Source organism: Megalobrama amblycephala, linkage group LG20, assembly GCF_018812025.1.
Source record: "Megalobrama amblycephala isolate DHTTF-2021 linkage group LG20, ASM1881202v1, whole genome shotgun sequence".
Classification (NCBI taxonomy): Eukaryota; Metazoa; Chordata; class Actinopteri; order Cypriniformes; family Xenocyprididae; genus Megalobrama; species Megalobrama amblycephala.
Genome location: NC_063063.1, coordinates 1364883 through 1376829, shown reverse-complemented (window position 1 = coordinate 1376829; position 11947 = coordinate 1364883). Strand labels below are relative to the sequence as shown.

Sequence of the window (11947 nt, the reverse complement as noted above, 5' to 3'; positions counted from 1 at the left end):
TATAAATCTCAACTTCAAAAAATGTACCCTTATGGCTAGTTTTGTGGTCACATATAAGTATATCATATACATACAGTACACTCATGTAAAGTGATAAACAGCACATCTCGACTGCTTGATTGCTTGCTTCATTGAAAATATAAACTATATTATAACAGCTCTAATCTGCTAAAAGCGACTTGAAGATATTAAGATATTATAAACAAAACAATGTGCATTGTGAAAAGCGCTATGCATATAAATTTGGTCAGGATATCTGGATTTAATCACTACACTGTGAGTGTGAATGCTGATCTCTTCTGGCCGTACATGATACTACAGGACATAAAATCCACTGTATTGTCATGGCAACTGGAAGTGGCTAGAAGGAGAGACCTTCACAGTCTCATGAGGAACATATGAGGAGGTCAATAAAGCAACAGCTCTTAAACGCTTCAATTCAGTTTAATGTCTTGCTAATTATACAAGCTTGTCTAGTATGTTGCATCAAAAGGATTAGTTCACCCTCTGTTATCATTTACTCAATATTCGGACACCAAAGGAGATATTTAGTGGAATGTTCATGCTGCTCGTTTCCATACAGTTACAAAAATGCCACTATAAGAGCAACCGATGCTCCATATTCCATGATAGCTTTGTGTGAAGAACAGAGACAAATCAATGAGGAAGAGATGTTGCGAATATGAAGTGTTGTAACAGGTGAAATGCGTCCCTCCGGGCTCAATCGCCTGTGCTTGATGATGTTTAGCAAGCCAGAAACCCTCCATCCACAGGCAGGATCACTCCATTGGTCATGGCACTCTTATCGCTGAGGAGGAAGAGGATGGAGTTGACCACATCCTCCACTTCTAAACAACACGAGAAGAAAGATGCTGGAGCATTACTGCGTTTGACAAACAGAACAGAAACACACTAGAAAATTGAGGACGATTTGCTTGTTTCACAAGCCACATGTTTCACAGTCTGCCACTGATGTCACTAAAATGAGCTTACACAATCTTTGCTAAATCCCAAAATGCAGAGAGAGACACATTAAATAACCCAACAGAAGAATGGATTCAACATGTAACGGTACACAAAAATGTACAGCAGGGTGAGAAAACTAAATATTTGTTTATTTTTTTAATTATTATTAAACAGTGTTTAACTGAACAAACTGTGTTTCTGTCTTTAAATTCATTCAATTATAATTAAAATTAAGCATAAAACATCTATCTCTGCTAACGCTGTAAACTATATAAGGAGCCCTTACTTGCACATTACTATAATATTAAAGGTTTCAATTAACAACAGAGCCCAAACTATTACATTCAGTTGCTATTTATTTTATATTTACACCTGTATAATAATAAAAAAATTAAAAAAAATATGTAAACATGTAAATTGCACATAAGGCAGTTTTTGCATTAACTTCTATATGTAATTATAAAACTATGTTTCTCCAAATCGTTGTTGAAATATAATCTTTTACACAGTGGCTGTCATAACATGGAATTATTTAAACATGCATTAAATAATTAAGACATCGCCAACAGGTTAAGTAAAATTTAAAGGCTAATATAGTGCATATATTTAGCGAAATAGTTAATTTTTCTAGCGAAACGACGAATGGCTTTTCTGAGGCACTACGTGACATTGTTTACAAGCTGTTTTATTGACGTCTTTCCGCGGTTGAAACACTAATTGATCGATTACATGAGATATTATATGTTTCAGTAAGTTGTACTGTATCTTTCAACATACCTTCAGATGTTCATTCATGTTCATTCAGGAATGATCGCAAAAGATATAGAAAGATGGTTCACTCCTATTAGTTGTGAATTGGAGAAACTGCAACGCGCAATATGGCGGAATACGTCCCGCCTTCTAAGTAAAAGAGCCAATCGCTGATTGATAAAGTCATTGCGTCACTGCAGCTGCCGTTAGAAGCTCCGGTTCCCACAGAAACTTGAGACTCGCGCATCGGCTCGTCTAGCCTGAAAAATAAGCTTTTTTAACGCTATTTGAGCATAAGAAACAACATTTATGGGGCTGTTCATGTCAGATTTTGTTGGTGATTTGAAATATGTTATTTAATTGCGAGTTCGCCGAGCAGTTTTTGAGATTTCAAGATTCCTCCATTCAAATAGATAGGACTTGGTCTTGGATGGATGCCCCAAATAGTTGCCAGGAGGCGTTGCAAATATGGCCGCCGAGTGAACAGACTTTCCTTGAAAAAGGCTTTGCTCGTGCTCGGCTCTGCCGCTTGAACTGAGGCGCCTATACTGTTACGCCACATCAAAAAGCATCAAAATGGCATGTATTGTTTGAATTTCGTGATAAAATGGACAGAATTTGAAAGATTTATTATCAAAAGTAACAAAACACAGAGCTTATTGCAATTATTGGTGGGTAAAGCTGGTTAAAAATGGTTAGGCTACAATGCATTACTGCGAGCGCCCCCTTCTGGACTGGAGTGTGGATTGCATGTGATCAGGGGCGTTAACAGCGAGGAGTCCGTGTCTCTTGTGCCTCCCTTCAGCTCATAGAAACAAAGCAGAGCCCCCAAAGCCTGCGATGGGTTTAGTGGGGGGTAATTGAGAATGAATGGGGGAAAGTTACGTGAGAGGAGGCAGTGCCTCCATCGCACAATGATTGGATATGATTGGTTCGTGCGATAAATCCTGCCTTTTGTTTTCGTGCGCTTCTCGTCGAATCGGCCTGATTGAAGACAGTGATTGCGTTAATGGGATGACTAATTAAAAAGTAAGTAAACAACTAGATATCACAGCTTTATTTCGTGTCAAAATCAAACTCGAAATGGCCTGAAAACATGATGACTCTGGGGGTTTTTAGTGAGCAATCAGAGTGGTGAAATTAAAGGTACATCTTTGTGTCTGTGAGTGAGTGACCAGTGTGTACAAGCTTGATGACTGCTGAAAATAAATTGACTATTAAAAAGAAAAGCTGAATATTACTTTATAAATAATATACACTACCATTCAGAAGTTTGGAAACATTACTATTTTTTATGTTTTTGAAAGAAGTCTGTTATGCTCATCAAGCCTGCATTTATTTGATCAAAAATACAGAAAAAAAACAGTAATATTGTGAAATATTATTACAATTTAAAATAATGGTTTTCTATTTTAATATACTTTAAAACATAATTTTTTTCTGTGATGCAAAGCTGAATTTTCATCAGCCATTACTCCAGTCTTTTGTGTCACATGATCCTTCAGAAATCATTCTAATATGATGATTTGATACTCAGTTATTATCAAAGTTGGAAACAGTTGTGCTGCTTAATATTTTTTGGAAACTTTTTTCAGTAAAAAAGAACAGCATTTATTCAAAATAGAAATATTTTCTAACAATATAAATCTTTACTATCACTTTTTATCAATTTAACACATCCTTGCTGAAAAAAGTATTAATTTCTTCCAAAAAGAAAGAAAAAAAATACTGACCCCAAACTTTTGAACAGCAGTGTATATTGTTACAAAAGATTTAATTTAAATAAATGCTGCTCTTTTTAACTTTTTATTCATCAAAGAATCCTGAAAAAAAGTATCATGTTATATATATATTAAAAAAAAATATTAAGTAGCACAACATTTGTAATAAATCATCATATTAGAATGATTTCTGAAGGATCATGTGACACTGAAGACTGGAGTAATGATGCTGAAAATTCAGCTTTGATCACAGGAATAAATTATATTTGAAAGTATATTATAATAAAAAAACATTATTTTAAATTGTAATAATATTTTACAATATTACAGTTTTTTTCTGTATTTTTGATCAAATAAATGCAGTCTTGATGAGTAGAAGAGACTTCTTTTGAAAACATTAAAAATAGTAATGTTTCCAAACTTTTGAATGGTAGTGTATATTGTTTAAATTGTTACTGCCTTTAGTTATTATTTTGGAATAAAACTTGATTAAATTTATACTTGGTTTTAATAAATAGATTACATAATGTAAAAATACAAAATAGAATTGTATTTGGTCTCTCTTTTTATGCAATGTTAACTTAACCAGGAAAATTGTGTAACAGGGACATTAACCAGGACGTTCCCTCCTCATTTTAAAACACCACTGCGTTACACCCCTAATTTTCATCATTGAAATCAACTTAACTGACCTCCATATCAATCTTGATTATTGAAGCAACAGTGTGAAACACAGGGGAAGAAGCATGGTGATTTTAATTTCTGTTATGGTGACCTAAAAACACAGGCTTACCTGCAAATTTACCCAGTGGGATGCGTGATGTCATGCTCTTGGCCTTTTCTGGGTCACTCCAGCCGATCTTCCCCATCTCTGTCATCACCACGGTCGGGTTCACTGAGTTCACTCTTATCTGTCGAGGTCAGATTACATAAGACGTGCTACATTCACATGAAAGATGCATCAATCATGACAACAAACACTTTCGTTTCAATATATATATAAGAAAACTGGCAAAGATTTTATTTAGATTAATCATTTTTTAATCAAATTTAACAATCAAACTAAATGTAGTAATAATAATACATATCAACAATATGAATTATTATTATTATTTTAAAAAAGAATACATAATATGTATTCTTTTTATTGGTAAATATGTTTACCAATAACTACAAACCAGAATTTTGTTTTAATAACAACAATAATAATAAATTTAAATAACATAAAAGCAGAAAATACAACAAAACCATGCAACACATTTTAGTGTATTTACTGTTTTTATATTTTTAATATTTAATAATTACATTAAAATATAGCAATCATTATATTACAATATAATAATAACTTAATTTAGACTAAATCTGCAACAATGTTACCCATTTTGGTGTATTTACAGTTTTTATATATTTTTAAATATTATTTTGATTTAATAATAATTCTAATAAAATATTACTAAATATAACATTTATATTTAAAAAATATTACTGTTGTTATTATCATTAATAACAATCATCATAATTTGTTATTCATGTAAAGAGTTAAAACAGTGTTCAGGCCGAGATGGAAATTATGTCCAAATTGTTCATTAACGATCCAACTCTCAAGAGAAAAACAATACTGGCCTGAAGATGTTATATCCTCATGAATTACATGACTGACAGGCATTATGACTTATGGATTTCAATTAATGTTATTTTCCAAGAACAAACCAGTTTGTCATACTCTGATGTTAATATGATCCGGAAAAACAACACGCTGCTGAATATTAACACACGTCCCAACCATCCACTCCATGATTTATGGCGATGATGCACTTGGTCATAATAGGCATTATTGCCTGTTAGCAATTACATTCACTTCTTCAAGTAATTACAGGGCAGTTAGTAACACACCCGAACATTTAATAGCCGATTTGAGACATTTAGCAAACAGATTTATATTTTTTAAAGAGGGTGGTTGTTGACTGGCGTGAAGCCTCCTGGCAAGACTGAGCACCGCAATGTACGATTTATTTTCACAAAGCTGTAAACAACAAACAATGATTTCACAAGCATGATCTGACAAAACTCAAGTAACTATCAGTGATGAACCTGATACGGCCCCAACTCCAGCGCCATCACTCTGGTCAGCATGTCCAACGCTCCTTTTGTGGCGCCTTCATAAAACACAAATGATTCATTCAAAAGTGCACTTCCATTTGAGATATTTAAGTTTGATTCAAAATTTGAAGTTGGTTATATATTTAACCATCTGGTGCTCTTTGGTCTTTTTGACCCGGAATTTTTTTACTTCATTAGAATGGTATGAAACTTTGTAAATGTTTTGCCACTTAATATGTGAACACACACACACACACACACACACACACACACACACACACACACACACACACACACAAAATCATGGACATGATTAGAAAAGGTTAAATGGTCCTGAAAAAAATTGTCACATGGTCAAAAATGAGCACACTGGAAATGAAGGGGAGACAAATAGCATCTAGTGGAAACTTTTGGTACTGCGGCCAAACAAATCTTACTGAAAGCTCATTTTTTGAGATATCAAGCTCAAATTTGGAACACAACTTGTTTAGATTGATGGCTTGGATTTTCGTGCAGTTTTAGAGTAAAACGTGTTTTTGAAAATATATATTTCATATAAAAATTGAAAATAGTATTTTTGTGCATTTTTTTATAATAAACATAAAATTCTGTAACTTTTTTAAGGTAACTTTTTAAAACTTTTTTTCACCTCAGCAATAATTTGTCAAGTGTCATCTTCGAAAAGAGATCAAAATTAAGTCTGTGCTCTAAAGTATTCAAGAAAGTCGGAAATTTCATTTGCAGGTCTATGTTCAAAAAGTAAATCAATGGATTATAACTACAGCGTAAATATAATTTAGTACCACAAAATCCCCTAAAAATAAAAAAACATTATCAAACTAAAATATAGTACATTAATATATATTGCGTATGTTTATTTACGCCTCACGTCTTATATACTACACAGTTGAATATTTACTAAATAATGTTAAAACAAAAAGCTCTCCTGACATTACCGGTCAAAAGTTTGGAATAATAGATTTTTTGTAATGATTTTGAAAGAATTCTTTTCTGCTCACCAAAGCTGCATTTATTTGATCAAAAATACAGTAAAAACAGTGAAATATTTTTACAATGTAAATCAGCTGTTTTTTATGTGAATATATAGTAAAGTGTAATTTATTCCTGTGATCAAAGCTGAATTTTCAGCATCATTACTCCAGTCTACAGTTTTCTTCTTCTTCCGCTCGAGTCTAGAATAGAACTTATGAAATTTGGCACACAGATAGAGGACAGTCAGAAATGATACCATAGCAAATTTGGAGTTTCTAACTCAAACCCTCTAGCGCCACCAACAGTTCAAAGATTCATGCTCATAACTTTTTCGCGCAAGTCAATTTTAGGCAAAAAGTTATTAAAAGATTTTTGATCGGCCAATCCGTTCTCGTATAGGGCGTCAACGAATTTGGCAGCGAACATGCAAAAATGGATTTGATGCTGTATCTTCACAATGATTTGGTGTATTGACACCAAATTTGGTATATGTCATTAAAAGCACAGTATCATCACAGCGCCATCTACTGGTGCCGAGATAGGAAAAATGACTTTTGAATGCCTTGTCCTAAAATGGTCTCCTTAGATTCCTTGAGGCATACTGAGTAGAACGATATCCAATTTTCTTTGTTCGGCCATTTTGAATTTTGTCATAAAAATGTTTTACGAATGCATGAATTTATCGTTACGAAACTCGGTATGATCATTGAGGCCATGTTCTGAGAGGACCTGTAAAGTTTTAGGTCAGCGCCTCCTAGTGATCAAGAGATATAATGAACTTTACAAAAAATGCTTATAACATGAAAAATTCAACATATTGTAATTTAACTTACATCATTAGATTCGTTGGCTTATGCCGAATCCTACGATACCAAATTTGCCATATTCTACCATACTTACTTTCCGCCATATTGAATTAAATTCAAAACCTACTTTTTCGAATTCCTCCTACAAAATTAGCATCTCCTACAAAATTTGCATCTCCTATAAAATTTCCGATTTGTATGAAATTTGGTTTGTAGCATCTACAGACACTCATGACAAAAAGTTATTAAAAGATTTTTTGTTGTTTTATACTGCGTCAACAAATTCGACTGTGAGCGCACCAAAATGGATATGCGGCTGTATCTTTGCAAAAGTTTTGTGTATTGACAGGAAACTTGGTACATGTCGTCACAGGCATGACTTGAGGGTGCATGCAGAGTTTCATCATAGCGCCACCTACTGCTCAGAAGTTATAAACCATGATGTAAGTGCTTTAACTGATGTAATTTAAACAGCTTGATCCTAACCTCATGATCACAAATATTTCCTTTTCTGCCCTTTTTCGGCTTGACCCCGGCATTGCTGCTTGCAGCTATATTTAATAATGGTTCTTATTATTATCAATGTTGAAAACTATTTTTGCTGCTTAATATTTGTGTGAAAAACAGGATACGTTTTTTCAGGATTACTTGATGAACAGCATTTATTTGAAATAGAATCTTTTGTAAAGATTATAAATCTCTTTACTGTCGCTTTTGATTAATTTAATGCATCCTTGCAGAATAAATGTATTATTATTTTTTTTTTTTTTATCTTTTGAATGTGCATCACGGTTTTCAAAAAAAATATTTATCAACATTTTCAACATGGATAACAATATACATTTTTTTCTTAAGCAACAAATCAGCATATTAGAATGATCTTCTTTCAAAAAACATTAAAAAAAACTTGATTATTCCAAAATTTTGATCGGTAATGCACATGTAAATAAATATGCAACGTCTAGGATTCATATAAACAAAACTTCCTGAATCTGAAATCGGATTGGATTCTAATTGATGAAAAGAGTGCATGTTGTAAAAAAAGAAAAGTACAAGATCTTTGACAAAATCTTTCTCCCCCAGGGCAAACAGATAGGTCTGGGATAATGTTCACGCTTGCATGAATGTGATAAATAAGATTAGACATTGGTGCACTCACAGTAAACGGCATGATCTTTCAGGGCACACTGTGAGGCTTGACTCGAGATGTTCACAATGGATCCTCCAGTTCCTCTGACCTTCATTCCTCGTGCCACTATCTACAATAAATACACACAACACTATTAAAAGTGTGTGTAGTGTTTATAAAACTCATTATGAAATTATAAAACTTACTTGAGCAACATGAAGCGCAGCTTTCACGTTGACATTGAAAGACCTGCAAAAGCCATCACAAATGCAGTCTGACTACTTTAAAACACAAATGATAGTGTGTGAGTGATATTTCAAAGCCCTACATGTCAAACTGATCTGGCGTGACTTCGAGGAAGGGCTGAAGTTTAGCACAGGCTGCATTGTTCACCAGAAGATCCACCGGACCGACGTCTTTCAGCGCCCGGTCTGTGGCATCCCAGTCCAACAGGTCCACGCACACCGGCTTAATGGAGGGACACTGGGGATCAAACGCATCACACATTACAAAGAGATTTTCCATTGTCACACTCTGGCTGAATGAAGCCTATAAAGCATAAAGGAGCAGCAGGCTCTCTTGGGATGCTGAAGAATGCGATGGAATTGATGCATGCTGGGAGACAATTGATCCGCGGGGTTTTGTCTCTGGGATGAGTTGGACCGTGACCGAGGGGTTATTACCTCCTGCACTAGGTTATCCAGGTCAGCCTTAGTGCGTGTGACAGCTATGACCTCTGACCCACAGCGTGCCAGAGCCAGTGCCGTGGCCCGTCCGATCCCTAGGAGGCATTGAGGTAAAGTCAACGATCTGGTGTGTCATTATACTTAACAAGACTAATTTGAAAAGTTCAAAGCAAGCTTAAAATGCACTTTTTAGGCACTTTTAAAGGAAACATCATGTTGTTCCAAACCTGTGTAAGTTTAGAAGATATTTTTAAAGGGGGGTAATGCTATTTCATGCATTATGATTTATTAAAAAGTTGCATTCTCATGCTAAACATGGCCAAAGTTTCGTATTTCTGTGCCGAAACTTCCGGTTTTGGTACAGGATTCGGAGAGTTTTTTTCGAGTGTGTCCTGTATGACGTCAAAAGAGAGCGGATTTCCTTGTATAGGCACTTCTCCCTGATAAAACGCACACACATTACCCAGAGCAAGGGCACGCCCATCAACGCATTTCGTTCGGGATACGGAAGCCGAGAGATTTTTCAACAATGGCTGTGTCCTAATTCAGGGGCTGCACCCTTTGAAGGCTGCATACATCATCAGTCTCATTTAAGAAAAATAACTGTTAAATTGCAACGTCAGAAAGAAATTACAGTATTTTACACCTCACAATGAATATCAGTCAATTTTATTACGGTTACTTTTCTTAAATATGACATCCTTGATTAAGTATGCAGCCTTCAAATGTGACCTCCGAAGGACGCAGCCTCTGAAATGTGATGCAGCTCCTGTAAACAAAAGAGTGTGTTATTGGTTGTGAGGGAAGGATTACCTATTTCAGCTTCCCAAAAACCCAGCGTTAAGGGAACAGAGGATGAAGTTTGTTTTCCGATGTATGTTTGTTTGTTTGTTCCCAGGAATTCAGTGACGAATACTTTGTAAACAATCCCAGTTCAGCACTGGATTTGCAGACTGCGGTGAGTAAAGCTGCATCAGATGTCTGTGTTTTGTTGGCAATCGGCGCACAAGTGCATATAATGTAAACAACATGAACGTTTTTGTTCCCTTTTTGTTTATAATGATGTCACAGCTAGCATGCGATATCTGTGCAGAAGCTGCATGCGCTAGTGACTCTTTAGCTCCGCCCACAGCACTGACGGCAGACACGCCTCCAAGATCTCGGCTTTTTTCAGAAAGACTCGGTTTAACGTATCTATCTTTTTGTAAAATATGACAAAACTAAAGACTTTTTGGAGATATGAAGGATGCATTGTTACTCTATATGTACTCAAGATTAACATGAGACTGGCAGAAACTGCCCCCCCCCACATGTAAAGTCGGCATGAAACGTAAGTTGCGCTAGTGTTTTCTTCTCTATTGTGACATATCTGAGTGAAACGCTTCTCAAACAAGAACAAATGTAGGGCGGGGCTTGATTTTGTCCGTGGGGAATTGATTGGATGGTTGTGGTTTGCTATTGGTGGATCTCATGTGAGTGACAGGTTGCCCCGCCCTCATCATCAGAGAAGAGATGCAAGAATGAGGGGAAGATATTTTGATTAAAGATTACGAGGAACATGGATTTTAAAAATAATGTGCGTAGATAAATCACTTATAATAAATACTAAAATATATATATATATAAAAAAAGAATTGTCCATTTTTATTTAATGGTTTAATCATAATCACATTCACCCTAACTAAATAAATCTATTCATGTTTTACCCTTAAAGCAGTGTTTTTCATAAACACCAGGTCAGAGCTCTCAAAGTTGTTCAAGTTCATTATTATTTTTTTGTTATGTTCTTTGAGTCATGAGGTAATTTATCGTCATCTCTTAGATGCTTTGCAGACTCTGCTCTGGCTGTGCGCATTCATGTGTTTTCGAGGAGGCGTGGCTTTGGAGGTGTGGCTCTGAAGGGAGGGTGGGATTTTATGCTCTCACATTAAAGCTAAAGTACCTAGCTATTGCTAGCCTTGAAATCGCCTACCCTAGCTTTAATGTTAAAAGAATTCACAATTCTTTTTTGGCTTTGGCAAATGTCAAGACTTGCTTACATTTCGCTGTCCCTCACAAAATCCCTACATATGACTCCAGATAACTTATTTAGCATGAGTTGTATATGAACCATATTATACTTGTATGAGGACTTTGTTTTCTTTTTGATGCATCTTCAGTCACTATATGGGACAACAGAGGGACCAGCACGATCTTCAGAATCTCTCTTTGTATTCCAAGAATACAAAAGAATGCAGTTCGTAGGAGGGTGAGTAAAGTATGGTAAAATTGTCATTGTCCCTTTAAGTGTTAAAGCTTACCTTTGCCAGCTCCAGTCACCAAAGCACGCTTTCCACTAAATGTTATCTCCATACTTTCTGTCTCCAGTCCAAGTTCAGCCACACAATCTGTTATAAACTACTCTAGTGAAACTGAAAGTACAAAAAAGTTGTTTTCAGGCGAAACCGATGTGCTGAGAGCGAAAATGTTGCATGAACGCTTACTTTACCTCAGTTTCAATCTGATGTTTGTTTGACAAGTCAGTGAACTGAGCGAAGTTCACTCCAGTGTAGTAGACTCGATAGTAAGCTGAACGTTCAGAAAACATTGTCACATGACCAACTCACCATAGAAAGTGTGTCGTCTTCTTCACAGTTAGTATAGACTACTACCCGTGCTACATACTGTAGTATGCGATGGAAAAACAACAGACAGAATAACAAAAGGTCCTTTAAAGGGATAGTTCACCCAAAAATGAAAATGTTGTCATCATTTACTCACCCTTAAGTTGTTCCAAACCTGTATGAATTTCTTTCT

At 35.4% G+C, this 11947-nt stretch overlaps 1 protein-coding gene across 1 annotated transcript; it reads right to left on the bottom strand.

Moving 5' to 3' along the window:
* Nucleotides 1-425: 425 nt before the first annotated feature.
* On the bottom strand, nucleotides 426-11800 carry dcxr (dicarbonyl/L-xylulose reductase). The gene is made up of 9 exons (XM_048169916.1): nucleotides 11640-11800; nucleotides 11452-11562; nucleotides 9149-9246; nucleotides 8794-8948; nucleotides 8672-8714; nucleotides 8496-8595; nucleotides 5529-5593; nucleotides 4231-4348; nucleotides 426-848 (listed from the first exon to the last, which is right to left on the bottom strand). The coding sequence occupies exons 2-9, from the start codon at nucleotides 11501-11503 to the stop codon at nucleotides 745-747; spliced, it is 735 nt and encodes a 244-aa protein (XP_048025873.1). The 5' UTR covers nucleotides 11504-11562; nucleotides 11640-11800; the 3' UTR covers nucleotides 426-744.
* Nucleotides 11801-11947: the final 147 nt, after the last annotated feature.